Raw genomic sequence first — 21,756 nt, 5'->3', positions numbered from 1 at the left:
CCCCCCCAACACCTCGCTAGCCTCCTTGACTGGCACGCGCCGGGAGCCCTGGCTTGGGCCCCTCGGCGCATCTGATTGGCTGCGGGGCAGCTCCCGTCTGCTCCGCCTGCGCCCTCATTGGGCGAGAGGCGCAGCCAGCGGCACTTCAAAGCGGGAGCTCCTCGCACTTAGGCTGAGTTTAGCCGGCGGGAGCCCGGAGTCCGCTCGGCGCGAGCGCGGGGACGCGGGAGCTGCGCGGGATCCGAGCAGCTTTCCGGAGCAGCCGTCAGGCTCAGCCCCGCTCCCGGCCCCGCCGCGCAGCCCAGGGACCTGCTATGGCCACGTCTATACTCGGGGTAAGTCGGAAGTGCGGCAAGGCATTTGCTTGTTTTAACTGCAGTAAATTTTCGTTATGGCTTCTCTGCGTCCGCGGCGCCGGAGAAACTGTTGCTGCCGGACTGCAGCTTCAGCTCCTTTTAGCACTTTCCACATTTCTGGGACCGATTCTTTCCAAGTTATTGAAACCTAGGAGATGCCTTTGTAAGAAAATGATTTGTTAAGCAAGTCCCTTTTTATGTGGCTTTAAAGAAAACCTAGAGGTTTCTTTTCTTCCCCTGGTGATTTATACCCCTCCCCCCTTGCTCCGGGGATTGTTGCAATTACGCGACAGTGGTGTTTCCAGAAAACAGCCTTAATCGTTTTGCAGTCCGTGTAGTCACGTTAACAAACATTTACACTTCTGTGGCTCCCCAGTTCGCTTGTGACTTTGAAATCCATCGCTGGGTCCCTTCTCCTCGGATTCTTGTTTTCATAATAGAGGGGTTTTTTTTGGGGGGGTGTAAACATTAACAACAACCTTTTTCTATTTAAAAAAAAAAAAGAGTCAAGTCGTAGCCACCCTTGGAAGCAGTGTCCCAAGTTTCCCCCGCCCCCGAGCCGCTGTTTCGGCCGCCTCCGCCCTCACCCGGTGTTTGTTGTTGTGTTTACTTCCGTGCTTTACCCCGAAGGGCGATGTGGGGGCCTCAGTGAGAGGAGCGGGCTTACGGCGAGCGGGAGGCGAGCAACCCGAGTCCGGCCCTGGGTAGGGGTTGCAGCGGCTGAGACGGGGAGAACTGAGACATCTTTGATTTGTAGCCCCACCGAAGAACAACTTTCCAGCGCCGGGCCCCTCGCCCTTGGGAGCGGCGCATCCTTGGCGAGCGCGCGGGGAGGAGGCGCGAGCCCGGGAGCCACGACCCCCCGGGGCCAGCCGCGGGGAAACGAGGCTGCTCACGGGTGCACTTTGTGTCTTCCTCCCACTTCTTCCTGCCCTCCTTCTCCTTGCTCCCTCCCTCACCCCACCCACTCTAGGAAGAGCCGCGCTTCGGAACGACCCCGTTGGCCATGCTGGCGGCGACCTGCAACAAGATCGGCAACACGAGCCCGCTGACGACGCTGCCGGAGTCGAGCGCCTTCGCCAAGGGCGGCTTCCACCCCTGGAAGCGCTCCTCGTCCAGCTGCAACCTCGGCTCCAGCCTCTCGGGCTTCGCGGTGGCCACCGGTGGCCGCGGCTCGGGCGGCCTGGCGGGGGGCTCGGGCGCAGCCAACAGCGCCTTCTGCCTGGCCTCCACGTCCCCCACGTCGTCCGCTTTCAGCAGCGACTACGGCGGCCTCTTCTCCAACTCGGCGGCGGCCGCGGCGGCGGCGGCCGGAGTGTCCCCGCAGGAGGCGGGTGGCCAATCGGCCTTCATCTCCAAGGTGCACACGACGGCGGCCGACGGCCTGTACCCGCGCGTGGGCATGGCGCACCCGTACGAGTCGTGGTACAAGTCGGGCTTCCACTCGACGCTGGCGGCGGGCGAGGTGACCAACGGCGCGGCGTCGTCGTGGTGGGACGTGCACAGCAGCCCGGGCTCGTGGCTGGAGGTGCAGAACCCCGCTGGGGGGCTCCAGAGCTCGCTGCACTCGGGCGCCCCCCAGGCCTCGCTGCACTCGCAGCTCGGCACCTACAACCCCGACTTCAGCTCGCTCACGCACTCGGCCTTCAGCTCCACGGGCCTCGGCTCCTCGGCCGCCGCCGCCTCGCACTTGCTCTCGACCAGCCAGCACCTGCTGGCTCAGGACGGCTTCAAGCCGGTGCTGCCCTCCTACTCGGACTCCAGCGCCGCGGTGGCGGCCGCCGCTGCCAGCGCCATGATCTCGGGCGCCGCGGCCGCCGCCGCCGGGGGGAGCTCGGCGCGTTCCGCCCGCCGCTATTCCGGCCGCGCCACCTGCGACTGCCCCAACTGCCAGGAGGCGGAGCGGCTGGGCCCGGCCGGAGCGAGCCTGCGGCGCAAGGGCCTGCACAGCTGCCACATCCCGGGCTGCGGCAAGGTGTACGGCAAGACGTCGCACCTGAAGGCACACCTGCGCTGGCACACGGGCGAGCGGCCCTTCGTGTGCAACTGGCTCTTCTGCGGCAAGCGCTTCACGCGCTCGGACGAGCTGCAGCGGCACCTGCGGACTCACACGGGCGAGAAGCGCTTCGCCTGTCCGGTGTGCAACAAGCGCTTCATGCGCAGCGACCACCTGAGCAAACACATTAAGACGCACAACGGGGGCGGCGGGGGCAAAAAGGGCAGCGACAGTGACACGGACGCCAGCAACCTGGAGACGCCCCGCTCCGAGTCCCCCGACCTCATCCTGCACGACTCCAGCGTCAGTGCCGCCCGGGCGGCGGCGGCGGCGGCGGCAGCGGCGGCGGCGGCGGCGGCGGCTGCGGCCTCGGCGGGAGGCAAGGAAGCCGCATCTGGCCCCAACGACTCTTAGAGGCCGGGCGAGAAGTGCGAGCGAGCGAGTAGAGACACCGAGAGCGAGCGAGAGGTTCGGAGGGCCAGCGAGCGGGGCACGGACGGGCGGGGGCTCCAGTGACGCCCCAAGGCCAGTGCCAAGTGGAGCAGCGCCGGGCTCCTCGGCCGCTGCTCGCGGGCCACGCCAGGAGCTCCCCTCTGCTGTCCCAGCCCAGATGAGAATCGAACGCGTGGTCCAGGAACAAAAGCAAACCATCCTCCGACACAAACAACACTTCAAAAACCTGCACACAGACACACACACACACCGGCGACCTACGACCACAAGCACGCACATTAGCGCGCGCCTGCGCGCGTACACACACACACGCACACACACAACACTCGCACAAACTTCTTGAGCGAAGAGCAATACACAGAAACGCTCCCTCCTCCCCCACCGCCCCCCCCACTACCCTTCTCTTTCCTTTTCTCAAAAAACAAGCCACCACTGCAAAGGACTGTCAGAACATTTGAAAACAAACGGGACCTATACAAACAGACCCTTTGTGTGGATTATATTATATATAAAATGCTCCAAGTCCTGCTTGATATCTACTTACAATGAGACTTTTTTTTTTCCTAAAAAGGAAGCATCAAAAAAGGCTTAAGGTGAGAAATTAAACTGGAAGTCTAGTGACAGTTTCTCTGTATTTCATAACATCTGTATAAATAGGGTTCAAAAGATTGTGTTCTTTTTTATTTTCTTGTAAATGTTCATTGGAATAGAGGTTTTTTTTTGGTGAATTCCTGAAATTCAGGGAGTTTTTTTTAATTTTCTGATGCACTTTGTGAAAGTCAGTATATATGTAAAAGATATTTAAAATGTTGAGTTATCATTTCACTCACAAACACGTAAGTTAAGGTCATCTAAAGAAATTAAATGCGTTTATCTGTATGAAGAAAATCTTGACATCATATTTTCATTTTGGTATTATTAAAGGACTCTGAACAATACACTTCCTTTTTTTTAATCCTGTTCCCCTGTCAATAACCTTTATGTGGGCGGCTTTTTTTTTGTTGGGAAAAAAATTCCTTTAATGTTAGTTTTAGGTTTATGTGAGTTATAAAAGCCATAATACATATACGTTTTTGAGAAGTCAAAATTATTTATTTGTATATCAATAGCATAAATTAAATTGGGTTATAAGGACGTGTAGTTGTATTACTTAATGAGAGAGCTCTCAAAAGGTGACATTCTAAAACTCTGGAGCCCCTCACATAAAGCAAAGATCCTTGGCAGCTTTAACTGGGGAGGTGCCTACACCTCCCGGAGGGGTCGGACAAAACTCCAGTGGGTTTGTTTGTTTTTAAAAAGCGATTTAAAAACAATCTGTGAAAGGAAAAAGCTTTTTAAAAGAAGTCTTTTAGCTCCCAAGCCCTCTACGTTGGGAGGCGACTCAGGGGAATAAATCGCTAGAGTCAATACCCCGGAAAAGACATTTCATGCCTAAATGAAAATCTTGTTAAATGTTATTAATTTTGACTTAGAGCACACAGCAGCCCCCTGTGCCTTGTATTCCCTTATTAGGGATTCATGTCTTATCAAATATCTAATTAATCTCCTAGACATCATTTGTTCTGGCCAACTTTATCTCAGCTGGTCCACGGGGAAAACTCCAAATATTCTCCGTGACAAAGCTCCCTTGAAGATCTTTTTAATTGTCTAAATTAACTGCACCAAATTTGCATGTCAAACGGTAAAGGGCAACCTGAGATAAAATGTAAACGTTTTAAAAGCCCCCAAACTAAGCACTTGATTTGATAACTAGGCTTTTTAATGTTATGGAAGACAACTGCTCCTTTCCTTTTCAAAGACGGCTGATCTATGCAAATAGTGAATTGGAAATGCCTAGGTCCCCGCGCCGTCAAATGGCCCTCGCAGGTTATTTGAATATCAGTGGCGCTGCTTCTGAAAAGGTTCAAGGATGCTCTCTGACTTCTTTGTGATTACTCAGTGCGGCGTCTTATTCTGAAGAAAAAAAAACTCAGGAATAATTAAAGGCTGGGATCAGGCCTGGGAACACATTTGGGACAGGAATCTCATTTAGACAGTCTCTTTCAAAATAAGGCACAGTTAAATTGACCAGAAGGCAATTATTGAAATGAAAATTATTTTCACTCTCTTTGTCTTCTGACCACCAACTTAACAGCCCCAGTTTAAAAGAGAGGGAGAAGAGAGGGAGAGACGAAAAAGAAAATTGGTAAATGAGATAATTTTGCAATTCGAAAATGTTAATTTAGAAAATAAAGTACATATTTACAGAATAAAAATATTCTGAGAGGCTCCCCACACAATAGGAAACACAAGCAAAGTCAGCCCCAGTGGGATTTATTTATTTTTTTATTACTGTCCGTCTTGGGAATTTGAATGAAGGTTTGATTTTTAGGGATGAAAAAATAAATTATTGTTACTAACAACCGACAAAATGTTTTCTCGCACACTCTGCTCTAAAAAGCCAAGTAGCAAAGTAGCGATAAAACATGGAGCTAAGGTCCCCAGAGGGGCCATTTGCAGCGTGAGGTTCGGTGTCTTCTTCCCTCTCCTCGTTTTGCGGTCCCCACAGCCTCTGTTACCCCCGCTCTTCCTCCTCGAGTTTTTCTTCTCTTTGGCCATTTTCTCTCCCCGCTCCAACAGTTCATAACCAGGACCTCCCTCCCCAGCCGCCCGCGCGCCTCCTGGGTCAGGCCCGGGCTTCTGGAGAAGCCGGCCGGGGTGCGTTCGCTCCGGGGGCTTTGGGCCGTGGCGCTGGAGGCCGAGAGGGTGCCCGGCGCGTTTGGGGGGCCGCGGGCCGGCGGCACCGAGGTGAGAGTGAGGTGGGGTTTCCTGAGGGATGAGGGCGCCCGGGCGTCTGTCCCAGGCAGCTTTGTTTCTCGTGGATAATAAAGGCAGATCAAAGGGCCTGGCCGTGCAGGTCCCGCTGGCCGCGCGGCTCCGGCCGCAGCCCAGTGATCAAGGCCTCTGCGCGCTGCCTCTGCCCCGCGGGTCAGCGGACGTCCATCACCGCGGCTCCCGGGAACTGCGGGCGGCGGCCCGGCCTGAGCGTCCAGCCGGGAGACCAGAGCTCGCGGAGTCTGCACCCGAAGGAAGCGGGGCCCCTGCCCCCTGGCCCAACCCGTCAGGCGAAAGCAGATCCCAGCCCCCCTCTCCTTCCCACCCTCAGCCCCAGGGGCTCCTGGGGGCGCGGGGAAGCCTTGGCCTGTGCGGGTGGCGACCTGCTGAGGCCGAGCAAACTGGGGACAGCGTGCGTGGGAGGGGAGGCCCTCGAGCGGGGAGACCAGCTCGGTCTCCACCTGAGGTGGGGCCACGTCTCCCCAGGGCCACCTCGGGGCTCCGGCCGCCTGGGATGCTCCGGCTCCGGGGCCCGAGAGGAGCGGATGGCCGAGGGAGGGGTGCGGGCGCAGACCTCGGCAGCGGCCTGCAGGCCGGCGTGGGGCGGGGACCGCGGCCCAGGTGTTGGGGGCGCAGACCCGGTCTCTGAGTTCCGCGCGGCCCGCCTGAGGGGAAATGCGATTTCGTTTCAGCCGGTTTCTCCCAGCGTTTCCTGTTCCTTTCTCCCAAAGCTTCTTGCGCAGTAAAGGAACGAAGACCAAGTTTTCCTCAGCACCGCGCCCACCCAGCCCCCAAACACACCCTCTTCCCCCGCCCCCGCGGTAACCTTTTCTGGGTCTCTTCCCCGCCCCCCCCCAGGAGTGAACTGGAGCCTACCTGATGAGGAAAAAGAGAAAGAGGAAAAAAGAGAAAGATTTTCTTTCCTCAAGGAGAGACAGCAACATTATTTTGACGAGATTAGATTGTGCACCTGAACGGCATGTCTGGACATTCTGTCAAATAGTTATAAGTCGTGTAAAATTGAATTTCTTGTTACTCAGATGGAAACTTTATTTATTTTAACTCTAATCTTATTTGCATCTATTATCTGTATTCACCAAGACTCTCTCCCACTACAAAAATGCAGATGAAGTAAATCTCACATAAATCCCGCCCATTTGTGTAATTGGTATACTAAGTGTTTATTTTAAGTGAGAATAATTTAGCTACAAATTTTCTTAAGGAATAACATTCTTAACACATTAAAAAAACTGAAAACTCTGATTTGCTTTTATGTTTGACAGTCGCTCTTGATTCCCTTAAGAGGAGCTTGGCGAGTGCGGCTCGCGGGCGCCATCTAGAGCTCCGGGCCGGGAAGGCCGCGCTGTCCTCCTGGCTTGTCGCTATTAGCGCCGGGAGACCGGCGTTTGCCGCGAGAAGCAGCAACCCCGGCGAAGCGAGCAAAGAAAAGCGAGTTTTTGTGTACCAGGGGAGGGGGACGAGCCCCGCCATTGAGGGGCACCACTTAGCAATGGCCGGTATTACTGGTTCCAGGAAGGAGGTCGTTTTTGGAGCGTGCTAACTGAAAATCCAAACAAAACAAAATAACGCCCCGCTTGGCCCAACTCTTAGAATTGTCGCATTTAACACGCCTTTCAAGGTAACTTCAGGGTCTTCCAACTCGGAGTTGAGCACGCTGGGCGCTGTCGGCGGCGACGTGGACCCCGGGACGGGGACGCGGCCGTGGGCACAGTCCCCCGCGCTCTTGGCCCAAGGACTCGGGATCCGAGGGCTCCCGATCGGCGAGGCCCGCCCGCGTGGACTATCCGGGACCGACCGGAACCAAGCTGATTAAACCAGGCCACCAGACCGTCCCACGTCCCCAGACTCCCCTCTGAAGGGGAGGTTAGCGAGGGACCCCGCAGCCGGACCGGGGAGGGCTGAAGTATCCTTTTGCCTTGCCGCCGCCCTCCAGGCAGCGGTCCCGCCCGAGTCGGGTGGTGCTGGGGGCTGCTGAGCAGGCCGGAACCTGGAGGAGCGTGCAGGGCCCCCGAAGGCGGCCAGAAGCCCCGAAACCCCTCACCCCAGCCCCTCCTGAAGAGTCCGCACTCTCTGCCGGCGGAAACTGACCCCTTGTGTCCCCACCTTTCCCCCTTTGAGACCCAAATCTAAAATCGGGTAACATTTGGAGACGTTGACCAATTTTCTCTCCAGGCTGTGCATCGCCCTCCCCCCCGCCGCCCCTTTCCCTCCTCTTCCCAGTCCACTACCCCACCCCTCATCTTCAGACTTCGTGCGGTGGCTTCTCCCCCCCCCCTTTTCGCACCCCCCCGCGCCTTTATTGTATTTTGATCTTAAAAGCTACACCTCTAAATCCCGCGCCCAGGGCGGCAAAAGCGCGGTCGCCCGCAATAGCGAGAGTCAGCCGAGACGCTAGGGCGCCTGGCTCCCCGATCTCCAGCCGGGGAGAAGCGGTGCGTTTCCGGGAACTAGCAGCCACCTTTGCAGCGAGTAGCTCGGCTGGGTTTGTATTTGCTGTTTTAATACAAACCCCGCCGCACTGCCTATTTCAAAGATGTGCTAATTACTACTTGGATAGCAGGGCGCAAAGTCCTTGTCCATTTCCCAGTACAAAGTAGGTTGCTAGAAAATTTGAAATTGCCTTTCAGCCTAAAGCTGCCTTACCTGAATGTCATAATTACAGTAATTATGTACATCCAAATTACATGCTAATTAAATTAGAATCAAATCGTTCTAAATCGAAATCAAATGAGGTAGTGAAGAATTAATCAATGACAACATAAATAGAGAGCTTCCTTCAGAGATATTTATTGTAACGATCCAAGGAGGAATTTGATCTGAAAAAGTCACCTGTTTATTTACTTTCAAATTAGTAATCAGTTATTATCCCTTCTCCATAATTTTAACCGTTCCGTGTTATTTACCCCCCACCCCTTCTAGACGCTGGAGTTTATAGAAATATGTATGAGGTAAATACATACAGACATGCCTACCCTATATGTTATTGATATAAATATATACAGTGTGTTTGCAACTCCACTTAAGGGGAAGGTTTCAGAATGTCCGTGGGGACACAATCCTCCAGGGCCTGTTCTCTGAGACCCGGGAAAGAAAAACACCTAAGTTTTTTACATTTTTCTAAGATCCCTGCACTCTCTTCCTTTGGAAATTCTTATCAGGGATTTTGCATTGTTTTGCGAACACCTAACCGTTTCTGGGTGGTTCATATATAAAAGAAAAGCAAAGTGATAGGTTGTCTCCCCCAGTCCGTTTTCTGCTGGCAGACTGCAGGCTGGAGTTGACATTTCCATTTTGCCCCAAGAGCGAGAAATTAGCATCAGCGTCCTAAAGCGCCCTCTTCACCTGTGGAGCCGAGCAACGAGAGAAATTTCGCTCGCTTTCCTAACCACTGAAGGCGAGTCCACCCTCCGACCTTCGCAGGAGAAACGCGCGGAAGGCCGGGCGAGGTTAGGCGGGGGCTAGCGGGCGAGGGCGCGCGGCGGCCCCGGCGGCGGGCCCCCAGGGCGCAGCCCCCTTGGCCCGCAGCCTGGCGGAGTGGCCCGGGAATTCCTCCTGGGCGGGTCAAGGCTACAGGCGTGCGGCGGGGGGCGGGCACCCGTGCTGCGGGCTAACCCGGACCCCTTCCCGTTACACTTTGTGGATGGGGAGTCCAGCGGCCTCTCGGCCCGGGAGGCGCAGCTTCCAGGAAGGGGAGGCTAACCCCTAAGTCTCAGCTTTTCCATTTGGGTTTGAGGTGCGATCAGAAAGTGTCCGGACACAGTAGAAGGAAAGCGCCGCAGTACGCTGGGTGGCGTCGCCTCTGGGGAGGGGCAGGGGCAACCCCAGCACCGGACTCCCTCCATCTCCCTACTCCAGCCCCCTTCCGGCTTCCTTTGGCTTTTGGGCAAGGTCCTTGGAAGCCCCGCTCTGGTCAGCAGCCGAGGCCCCGGACCTCCATTTCTCCACCCCCTCGGTCCCTTGGAGCCGAAGGGCCGGACGGGGGTTTTCCGGGTCTATGAGTGGGCGGCAGGCGGCTCACGGGCAGTTTGGGCCAGAGTGTGGGTTTCTTTCCATTACAAGCGGCTCCTGACTTTCATCCCGCACCTCGCTGTCCTTATAACTGCTACATTCTGAGGGATGCTAAGTGTGGCGTGAAGGGAGGAGAAAGGCGGAAGGTGATGGGGAGTATCTGCTTCCCTGTCAGCAGGAACCGGGTTTTAGGAGCCTGGGCAGAACTCGCAGTTGCCATCGCACTTCCCAGACCTTAGGGTTCCCCTCGGTCTTACTTGTTTCTCACGACTGTTAAAAAAGCATTTCTCCTTTTTGGTCCAAAAAACGCCCCCAAGGCCTGCAGCTATTGCATGCCTGTCTTTTTAGGAAGTGGTAACTACCAAGGTTTTCTTGCAGAAAACCTAAAAAAGATTCCTGAATATCCTTCAGCTACTGAAGCTAAAATGCAGTTTTCTCCCGGATCTTAAGCACGGGCGGTAGAGGATGCGGCCTCACTGAACTGCTTCCCCCAGCGACTTCGCCCAGTGACTTGGCCCTTATGGGCCTTAGGTGGGGAGGAGTCAGTGAAATGGCTCGGGTGGATTTTGAAATCTAAGAGCTTCAGTGTAAAGCATATGAAATGTTCGGTGATTAAAACTGGGAAACGCCGGCTCCCAGCAGCATGGCCTGATCTGATTCACTATCAGCAAGCAGTCTCATGGAAGAACAGCAAGAAAGGTCTCTCCAAGCCTTTCAGATAAAAAGCTTTCTTCAGCTTAAAACCGTGTGACTCAAAACAAGATTTCCACTTCCACGATGCAAGGTAAGCAGACCTGCCACTATGCTGCAGCCACCTCTGCCTATTGGGGCACATTTACTAAATGAAATTATGGCTAACTAACCACATAGACATTCAGATAAATAAACAAGTCCTAACCTAGTAACCTGATCTTTCCTGGGCATTTGTAAATCGACAGCACCTCCTACAGGAATTAATTTGCTAGTGTTAAATTATGTTAAATGTTAGGCCAGGGAAAGGGGAGAGGAGAGTGCCCCAGAACAGGCTCCTGGGCGGGGCCAGTGCAGTCTCAGGCCTATGGACAAATAAATGTCACTAGGCATACCCAGATTTCTTTATAAGAATTTCTCCCGTAAGGCTAAGAAGAATGGCAATAACCAGACTTTTCTTGTGGTCTTCTAAAATATGTCACTGTTGAAGACTTGTTTGGGTTCTTGCATCATAGATTCATTAAACTTGGAGGATTCTTTGATCTTTGGTACTTAGGGAAGTCTCCACACATACAACTAGACGTCCTTTTTATTACGGTGTTTATCTCTTGCTTTTTACCTTGTATTTCAAAAGCAAAAGTAGAATTAGATGTGTAACATTTTTTGTTTAAAAAAATCACTTTCAATTCCCTATACCCATACCATTACAAGTATGCACAAGCAGTGAGCCTCGTTAAAGCTCTTATCATGTTGATTCTACGTGAAAATCCCTCCCTTCAGGTTTTAAGTTTGCAAAATTGGAATGCTAGTCCCTGGGGGGCTGTCTAGCACCCTTTGGTGACCAAAGCTGAAAGCCAAACAGCAAATCAACACCTTCCATGACCACACAGGAATTTTTCTCACCGTTAGATGGATAAGAGTATTGGGGCTATTGGTAGTACTTGATAGTTTCTCAGTCTTAACAATGAAGGATAATTAAACCAGAGATTAAAAAAAAAAATTCTCACGGCCACATTTTTTTTTATGGCCACTTTAAAAATGGATCACACTTTTGCAAAAGTCAAATGAAAAAAGTGTAAGAAATGACAATGTAGTTCTTTAATTCACTTTTAATTACAGGATGCATTTCAACATCTCTCTTCATGAACACTGTATTGGTTCAGAAACCCTTTGAGGCAGTTAAGTACTGCATAGGTTTTGACATTATAAAAATTATAAAGTCTAAAAAGGCATAAGATAGAAAATAATCAGTGCAACACTGATGAACTCAAGGTGTAAATGAGCAGTCTTTATCAATTTCAAATGCATGCTTTTTTTTTAAATGAAGGAAAGAGATCTTTGAGGCGCAGTGTAAGTTATTACAGAATACTGTATAAGGAATTCAAGTTCTCCCCCCACCTCAAACCCTCTTAAAAATCTAAAGGGTTGCTTATGCCTTTCGTTTCTTCTAAACCAGACATTTGTGTGTGTGCATGTATGTGACAAAGACATATATATATCAGGCTACATAAAGCGATTTAACTCCTTTCAAACTTATTTTATAGAATTTATGAAATCATGACTGACAACCCTCAAAATCATCCAAACTAACCAATATTTGCATTGTATTAAATAAGATTTTTTTAAAAATGTGGAACCTTAATAACAAATACTTTGTCCATGATGTTTTAGATTTTTTTTGGAATTGCAGATTACTTATAATCTGTATCAAAAAATCTTTTTCTATAGCTTTCCTTTACCATATCCTTTGAAGCACAGGAAAATTTGCAGCTAAGTTTAAATATGCTTTATATACCTATACTTATGAAATTATTTAATAGTTTATAATAGTCCATGACATTATATAAATGCTTAATCTTTAGAAGGAAAATCTTTAATAGTTGTGTGCTAGTAGCAGAAAGGCCACCAGTGGTAGGCAGAATAATGTCCCCTCAAAGTATACGTTCTCATCCCTGTAACTGTGAATATCTTAGGTTACATGGCAAAGGGGAACTAAGGTTGTGGATAGAATTAAGATTGCCAATCAGTTTATTTTAACATAGGGGAGTTTCTCTGGTGCCCCAATCTAATCACAAGGGTCCTTAAAATTAGTGCAAGAGGGATGCAGAATATCAAAATGTCAGAGTGATCAGACGTGAGGACTTAACTTTACCCTCGTTAGTTCTGAAGATGGAAAAAGGGGCCAGGAGCCAAGGAATGCAGGCAGACTCCAGAAGCTGAAAATAAGCAAGCAAATGGATTTTCTCCTAGAGCCTCCAGAAGGAACCAATCCTGCTGACACCTTGATTTTAGCCCAGTGAGATCCATTTCAGACTTCTGATCTCCAGAACTGTGCATCTGTGTTGTTTGAAGTTTGAGGTAATTGGCAGCACAGAAAACTAATATGCCATCCAAACGTAAACAGAACCTGAAGGGAGTTTAAACGTCTTAAGGAAACAGTGATCAAATCCACTACTGAATTCATACTAGAGAATTTTAACAATGATTATACTTTGCTTCAAGTAAATTCAGATCTTAAAAGTAATACATTTGAACAGAAAACAACAACAGAAATTAAATTATACCCATTCAATGTACTGTCATTCTTTTAATGATGTTTCAGAACAAAGAAAATGCCACAGAGTTATATGGGGTTTTTAATCTAGTATAGGGCACAAGAAACACTTAATCAACAGAAAATATTTTTACAGTCCGAAAAGAAATTACTTACAAATATTTGCAAAGTTCATTCTGCTAGGACTCATGTAGTTTTTGTATTTGATGTGACAGTTTTCAGGAATGGAAAATTAAAACAGAGCTTTTTTATTAGAAAGACAATAGTATATAATTTAGCCCTTGCCACACATACTCAATAAGGAAGTGGAGATATCTTTATTCCCAGGTAATTGTCACATACAGTCTCTCTTTATTCTCTCTACTTCTGCTTCGTTCTCTTTGTGTCACCCTGGTATGCTTATCTCCTGGGCTCTCTCTGCGCACTCTTCCTCCCCTGTGTACATCTGTGCCATGGCTTCTGGCATCACTCCTTCCATTCCACTCTTCACTGGGACTTCGCTGTGGCCGCTTTCCTGTTTCCCTTTGCTTGTAATCACTGTGACTTCTGCTGCCCCGCTCGCCCTTGCTCTGGCTCCTACTGCCCCTCTCGTTTCTTTCAGGTCCTCTCTTCTCTGGGTGCTGGTTATGGCTTCTGGACTTTCTGTCAGAATCAGAATGGCTCCATTTGCTATTCTCCCCAGAACTCTCTTGTTTTAAAAACCTAGGCTTTTCCTTGGCTTTTTCTTTGTGATGGTGACTGCTAGAAAGTTCTTCATGAACTTTTCTCTTCTTCGACTTGTCCTTCTCTTCACAATCACTGTTGCTATTCCCCAAACACTTATTTTTCTTTCTTTTCTTCTTTGGTAGTTTCTTTTCTTTGTTGTCACTCTCACTGCTGCTTTCTGAAGTCTCACTGGAGGAGGAGGGGGAGGAGGAGGAGGAGGAGGAGGAGGAGGAGGGGGACCTATTTTTATGTTTTTTGTGTTTACTTCTGCTCTTCTGAAGCTTTTTCTTTTTTCTATCTTTTTTCTTTTTCTTTTTCTTCTTTTCAAGCCGGTCCAATTTCCTGTTATTGGGAAAATAGTAACAAACTATGTAAAAATAGTCCTTTTGTTGACAAAAATGAAATTTTAAATAGACAATATACTTTCTTCGACACTACTGAAAGTGGTATTCAGATATAAATGCATTCTTTATTAAATGACAATTTTCTTTTAAATTATTCAAGTCACACATAAAATTAAATGCATTAAGCCAATTCTCTCACTGTACTTTCAATATTAATGACCCTTAAAAAAATTCTTACTGAATCAAAATTTGAAATTATATACCACTCTAAATAAACAGTCATCCTGACCTCAAGGAAGCTTTATAACATTAGTTACATGCTAATGTAAACTGAAATATGTAGCTATAATCAGATGAAAAATTAATATGTGCCATTTTAAAGTACGGAAATACTAATCAATATTAAGTCATTCTGAATTTCTGAAGAGTACTTCACATTCTCAGAAGAGTAACTTGTTTATGTGTCTGAGTTACTCTGAAATAAAAATGTCTTCACTGAGGGTTCTGTCCAGCCATTCTCAAAATCCACATACTGAAACATCATGAGCTCCCTCTATTGGACTCAGCAGACATTTCTTGAATTCTTTAATCCAGAGGTAGTCTGTTTAACAAGATTCATATTTACCTTAAGTTTAAACATTTTTCAGCGTTCCTCATAAAATCTTACAAAAAGAATAATACATGGCCCACAAGTGTTTTATGAGAACAAACTGTGTGCAAAGATATGTACAAATCCATTATGAAAAGTAACACCTACAAACAAAGCTATTTCCAAACTAAATGTTCTGGGAAGAACAATGATTTTGTGCCATCATCTGAATATATAATCTTACATTCGTTTTCATATTTCTGAAAGAAAGACAAAACTGTATTATTATAGCTGAAGAACAAATTAGTAGATGTGATTCATGGTTTAAAGTTGCTTCATAAGCTCTTAGGATCAGGGTTAAATATGATACTAAGATAAAATGTAAGAAAAAATAGTTGAATCCATTAAATATACACTTTTAATTACCTGAGAAGTTTCTGTTTTTGTTTGGTTGTTAGTGACTTTAAAAATTCGACTTCTGGATCTTCTTCACCTTCACTTGCAACATATTCCTGAATCAACAAAGACATCAATAAATTGCTAGATTGCAAGACAAATTAGTTATCAGATGGGAAAGAAAACATTTACAAATAAGAAATTTTGTGTTAGAGACATACTATAGATGAGTATGACATCCTGGATTCGGAAGCAGGGGGTCGGGGACTAAAAAATCTTGTAGTCTGCTTGCCAAGGAGGATCATAACACACTAAGAGGTGAAGATAACTGCTCTGTCAGCATTAACAAACTTTATCAGGAAGAAGAAGATAGAAAACACAGATAAAACATTTATAGCTTGGCTTCTACTCTCCACCTCTTGAGTTTGAATTTAAACACTTAAGCATTTAAATATTTTATTTTTAACTTAATGAAATGTTAAAACCAAGAAGATCATGAACTTTATTATTTATTTATTATTATTTTTTAAGATTTTATTTATTTGACAGACAGAGACACAGCGAGAGAGGGAACACAAGCAGGGGGAGTGGGAGAGGGAGAAGCAGGCTTCCTGCGGAGCAGGGAGCCCGATGCGGGGCTCGATCCCAGGACCCTGGGATCATGACCTGAGCCGAAGGCAGACGCTTAACGACTGAGCCACCCAGGTACTCCTATTATTATTTTTAAAGATTTTATTTATTTGACAGAGTGAGAGAGCACAAGCAGGGGGAGCAGCAGAGGGAGAGCGAGAAGCAGGCTCCCCACTCAGTAGGGAGCCCGATGGGGAGCTGGATTCCAGGACCCTGAGATCATGATCCGAGCCGAAGGCAGATGCTTACTGAGCCTCCCAGGTGTCCCTGCTCATGAACTGTATAAGAAGGTCAAAACATCCACAATTTTAGCCTTTATAAATTCAACAGTACATTATCAAGTATATACCAATATATCAAACAGTACAGATATATGATTATATAGGTTATAGGAAGAGTCCCTAGCAGTGTTTGAAAAGTAATGTGCCTCTTTTCAGAGTACCACAAGTTTATGCCAATGGGAGTCTGGGTTTTAGTGTCAGTTCTCTCTCTAAACAACCACATGAGCCACAAGGGCAATTGCTTTACTTCTCTGGGCTCCAGTTTCCTCATTAAATAAAGTAGTTTGTGGTTAGGATATCTATAACCCTTCAAATGCAACCATTTTCTGGATCTATGTACAGTTTAATAAATTAAGTAAGTTTAAAATATTTTCTATAATTTTTAGGAGTTTGCGTCCATATACCACTTCTCATTGGTTCTATTTAATGTAAGTTAGCAGGAGGGAAAAAAAAAAACACCTTATCACCAGTTCGGTTAGAGATTTCATCCACATAAACCTAGAGGAGCAGTTTCATTTATTAAAATACAGGTTTAAAAACAATTTCTCATTTAGGTTAAAATAATAAAGAATCAGAATCAAAATACATTTTAGGCATTTTCTTTGCTCTATCTTGCTTTCCTATGGATATATGCATATTGGAAAACATTAAGTAGCAATTCACAAGCAATCACATTTAGATTTATAGACATTTTCAGCTTACCGATAAAAAGATCATTACCTGTGATGGATCATTTGCGGTCAAGTTTCTCCCCAGTACATTTCGTTTCAGTGCAAACCCACTGTTTCTCATCTCCGCTATTAGCTCCGAGGGGTGCATCGATGGCCCTGTTCACAAAAATCACAGTTTGAATGTATCATTTATATCTCTCTACCTTTTCTGGACTCCACAGTAGGAATGCAGTTGAAGCTTTGTTAAGTAAAATCACAGCTAAATCAACTCAATAATCTTCTGCTGAGCAAATAATCAGATATGATTTTCTAAAACAGCAGTCTGGAGATTCAGAATAGAAAATAATTGCATTTTTCTTTACGTGCTAGGGGATTCTCTTCTTATGTAACTTTGTCACATTGAAAAAGATACATTTAGATATCTGCTTGGCAGTTTTTAGTATAAAATCAAAGAAAAATGGTAAAAAAATTGCAATTAAACTTTAATAGTTTTCTTGCCGCAAGAATTCAATTTTAAAAAGATACTTTTAAAGGTACATGAGCAATTTATTATTGTAGTTTCCAATTAAAAATTCCTCATCCTTATTTATCAAATACCAACATGAATACATTGCTATGTGGTTGTGAATTATCAAAAGAACACACACACACACACACACACACGCTATGGGTCACTATTAAGCACTTTTGTTAATCTCCCACATATACACTCAGAGACTGAAATGTCTAGTTACCAGTTTGGGGTTGGTGACAAACACTTTTAGGCTGGCTATAGGTGTGTGTGTGTGTGTGTGTGTGTTGTATTTTTCACAAGCTGCTGTTTCCACTTTCACAAAATCCCAAACTGAAAAGCAAGCTCCTTTATGGTCACATGATATATACCAAAGATAAATAATATGGACTAAAGATAGATACAATTAAAAAACGATTTTAAAAAATGTCTGTGCTTTTCCCTCAAACATTAATATGTTTACCATATGGAAGGAGGGATCCTTTCCTCTTTCATATTATTTGTTTCATTTTGTTTTCCCTGCAAGTAGCATATAAGGACATTTCACGAAGCTAGTTAAAGTTTCTGGCCTAAATTATCTATACTGTCTTAAATGAACTACCCTGGGTAATCTATCCAGAATACAAGGAAGAATAGGACAGTGCCTGCCAACAAGGAATTCGTAAGGGAGGGCTGGGGACAGAGAAACTTCAAAAACAGATTCTCTAGTTTTGTTTTGTTTTTTAAGATTTTATTTATTTATTTGAGAGACAGAATGAGAGAGGGAGAGAGAAAGCATGCAAGAGGGGAGGTCCAGAGGGAGAAGCAGACTCCCCGCTGAGCGGGGAGCCCAATGCGGGACTCGATCCCAGGACTCCAGGATCATGACCTGAGCGGAAGGCAGTCGCTCAACCAACTGAGCCACCCAGGTGCCCCAGATTCTCTAGTTTTTTATTACATACTTCATCTCTTTTTTTTTTTCACTGCTTTATTGGCCTTTTACTAGTTATCTGCGAATTCACCTACATGTTACCATGGAAAACAAAAGACAATAAAATTCAAATCTGTTCACTTGTCAGTAGCATCTTTGGCTAAAAAGTTTGGTCAGAAAAGTTCAGGTGTATGTTACTATCTTTTATTAGGATCTATGGGCTTTACCATTCTATTCATATTACCAAGAACAACTGAAACTATGAACATAATTTTGTAAAGTAGAAAATGTGTTTTCTGAAGTGTCAAAACTACATTTCCTTTTTTTTTTTTTTTAAGATTTTATTTATTTGACAGACAGAGACAGCGAGAGAGGGAACACAAGCAGGGGGAGTGGGAGAGGGAGAAGCAGGCTTCCTGCGGAGCAGGGAGCCCGATGCGGGGCTCGATCCCAGGACCCTGGGATCATGACCTGAGCCGAAGGCAGACGCTTAACGACTGAGCTACCCAGGCGCCCCTACATCTCCTCGTTAATTTTTTTTTTTATGTCAAATGAATTCAGAAAGCAAGCACACTAAAAATTAGGATAAAAACTACTCCAGGAAAGGGTCAAAGAGCTTGGCCATTATAACGAGAGACTACTAATTTCATCAAAAGATGGGTAATTTTAGTAAGTTTAAAAAAAAACACACTTTTTACCATTTTCTTTTTTTTTAAGATCTTATTTATTTATTTGACAAAGAGATAGCAAGAGCAGGAACACAAGCAGGGGGAGTGGGAGAGGGAGAAGCAGGCTTCTTGCCGAGCAGGGAGCCCGATGTGGGACTCGATCCCAGGACCCTGGATCATGACCCGAGCCAAAGGCAGACGCTTAACGACTAAGCCACCCAGGCGCCCTTTACATTTTCATTATAGTGGTTATAACTACTTCAAGAAAATGATCTCCCTTTAGCCAGTCTAACAGATTATATAGATTATGAACCAAACAGGACTCTTGCAGCATTTGTATTGCTCTAAAACCTCAAGTGAACTCTGTATAGTACATATGCTTGGCATACACTTCCACACTGTAAGACTAAATACTTAGGGAACCACCTGACAAACAGTATTCAATATACAGTAACAATTATTATTTTTGCCAGTTGCTATAAAACATTTATGATTATTTTATGACATATTCTTTATAATTAAAAAATGCTATCAGAGTAATATTTTTCAAAATCCAGTCTTATTCATAATTCTTTTTTATTTTTTACTTTTATTTTTATTTTATTTATTTGACAGAGAGAGAGACACAGTGAGAGAGGAGACACAAGCAGGGGGAGTGGGAGAGGGAGAAGCAGGCTTCTCGCCAAGCAGGGAGCCCGATGCGGGGCTCGATCCCAGGACCCTGGGATCATGACCTGAGCCGAAGGCAGACGCTTAATGACTGAGCCACCCAGGTGCCCTCTTTTTTTAATAATACAATATGATTTTATTTATTTTTTGTTTAATTATGTTCAAGGGAGTAAACTAGAAGGACAAATCACTGCATGAAGCATAAATCTAGAGGAGTGGATAGCCAATAGGCTCTTCAGAAAACATCTATCATATTTAAACTATTTCTCAGTAACAGTCTTTTCCTTAATGTTGGTAACACATTTTATTTTTTTTTTAGCTGGCATATTTTATTTATTTCTGAATATTTTTATTTAAATTCAATTAATTAACATATAATGTATTATTAGTTTCAGAGGTGGTCAGTGATTCATCAGTCTTGTATAATACCCAGTGTGCATTACATCACGTGCCCTCCTTAATGTCCATCACCCAGTTACCCCATTGCCCCATCCCCTTACTCGTATACTCTTATACTTAAACCTTCTTCTATCATCAAAAGTTCCGGGTTTAGAAGATGTGAGAAGTCAGGTTTGATTAAGATATATTTAGCAAGATATCTTTATACTTTCCTGTTATTGTGACAGTGGCTATGAAGAGTTAAATTGACAGAGATTACTCCAGCTGAGAACTCAAAATTTAGTTGATATAATAGATTACATAGATATGTTGAAAAAACACATTTTACAAATATATTCAAAATGCAAAACGACTACTTTCATGTATAGTGCCTTAATAATTTAAATTACAACTGTATTTGGATCTCAGGAATGTTTGGTTTGCTCTTAGATTTGCTATGGTTGAATAATTCTAGAGAATTCAAGAAAAGGGCTTTTGTTTTAAAATGTAGATTTGTGAGGGCTCCTTTCTAGACTACTTCAGTCAGGCTGGGTTAAGCCTCCACTGCATGAAAACCAATGTTACAACTTAGAAAAGCAGATCACTGAAGAAACCGTTTTCAGTATTCACTAATTTTGCAAACTCTTTGCTGTGATATGGGTAAGCATCAAAATACTGATTGTGACTATGATATTCAGCTCCGCGTCCCAATTAGACCTAGACTATTTTCTACTAGAAAAACACCACGAAGTCAGTGTCTCAGGAAAAAAAAAAATCCCAGGTGAATTATGCTGTACAAAATTATGTTTGTAAAGGGCCTAATCTATTCATTTAGAGCATTCATTTTTATAGAACTAAGCAAAAGTAATGGAAGGTAAAAAATATTCTGTAGTAAAATAGATGTTTTATCAGAGAATAATATAGGAAGTCAAAAGTTCTGGCTATGAGAAAGGCCACATCACTGACTTCACAATTAGCAGTCCCAAGTGACTCCCACAAACGGCACAAAAGAAAGCTGAATGGTGAAGGCAAAGAGTTGCGTTTCACTGCTAGCACTAGGCCTATCTGCTCTTCCCAAGGACAGATGTATCTTCCTTTGAAAGTTCATCATTCCTTTCGAGCGAAACATTCTACAGTTTCATAGTATTCAGCGGGAGAAGGGAGGGCCCTGAATTGTACATTAGGTAAGGCTGTATTACAAATGCCTTTTACTCCTTCCCCTAAATTTAACACATTAATTTATGGGATGTTACTGTTTGCTGAAAAGTGTCTGCTATTTCTAAAGTGAATATAGTTTTGTTTGCTATTAAAGTGGTGACAGGGTGCCTGGGTGGTACAGTCAGTTGAGCTCCTGACTCCTGGTTTCGCTTGGGGGGTGATCTCAGGGTTGTGAGATCGACTTCCTGTGCTGGACTCGGGCTCAGTGCAGAGTCTGCATGGGATTCCCTCTCCCTCTGCCCCTCCTGCTGGTTCTCTCTCTCTCTCTAAAATAAACAAATCTTAATAAATAAATAAATAAAGTGGTAGGGGCGCCTGGGTGGCTCAGCCAGGGTTAAGGGTCTGTTGATTTGGGGTCAGGTCATGATCTCGGGATTGTGAGATAGAGCCCTGTGTCAGGCTCCATGCTGAGCATGGAGTCTGCTTCAGATTCTCTCTCCCTCTCCCTCCCCCTCTGCCCTCCCCCCGGTCGCTTGCATTCTCTTAAAATTTATAAATAAAATCTTAAAAAAAATACAGTGGTGATCATTTTTTTCCTTCTCACTGTGTATTTTAACTTTATACAGTGAAAATCTTCAAACCTAGAGAGAATAATGTAATGAACCCTATGTACTCCTTACACAGCTTCAACAATTATCAATGTTTTGTCATTCTTATTACTTCCAACTTCCTTTCTTTTTTGATAGAGTTATTGATAGAGATTTGATAAACCTAGATTTTATTTGATAGATAAAAAATCTCAGGTATCACTTTGGTATTTAATTACTAATAAACAAGGAGTATTTCTTAAAAACAAAACCCTAACACCTTTATTACACCTATCCATACTGACATTTTTAAAGTATCATCTGATATCTAGTCAACATTCAGGTTGTCTCAAAAGTATCTTTTCAC

At 45.5% G+C, this 21,756-nt stretch overlaps 2 protein-coding genes across 2 annotated transcripts in view; one reads left to right on the top strand and one right to left on the bottom strand.

Annotated features, from left to right (window-relative positions):
* Positions 1 to 314: 314 nt before the first annotated feature.
* Positions 315 to 2,766, top strand: SP9 (Sp9 transcription factor). The gene is made up of 2 exons (XM_028121459.2): positions 315 to 335; positions 1,330 to 2,766. Exons 1-2 carry the CDS (start codon positions 315 to 317, stop codon positions 2,764 to 2,766), a joined length of 1,458 nt encoding a protein of 485 aa, XP_027977260.2.
* A 10,139-nt stretch (positions 2,767 to 12,905) lies between these two features.
* The window catches only part of CIRSR (corepressor of RBPJ and splicing regulator), a 36,341-nt gene continuing 27,490 nt past the window's right edge, over positions 12,906 to 21,756 (bottom strand). The window contains exons 8-10 of the mRNA XM_028122879.2: positions 16,558 to 16,664; positions 14,957 to 15,042; positions 12,906 to 13,939 (exon numbers count right to left, since the gene is read on the bottom strand). Coding sequence (XP_027978680.1) covers positions 13,210 to 13,939; positions 14,957 to 15,042; positions 16,558 to 16,664 — 923 coding nt within the window. The 3' untranslated portion in view covers positions 12,906 to 13,209. The remainder of the gene's footprint in view (positions 13,940 to 14,956; positions 15,043 to 16,557; positions 16,665 to 21,756) is intronic.

This window comes from Eumetopias jubatus, unplaced genomic scaffold, assembly GCF_037043125.1.
Source record: "Eumetopias jubatus isolate StellerSeaLion01/CBP00866 unplaced genomic scaffold, mEumJub1_p1.0 scaffold_3, whole genome shotgun sequence".
Lineage (NCBI taxonomy): Eukaryota > Metazoa > Chordata > Mammalia > Carnivora > Otariidae > Eumetopias > Eumetopias jubatus.
The sequence above is the reverse complement of the archived record's forward strand: the minus strand, read 5'-3'. Positions and strand labels throughout refer to the sequence as shown.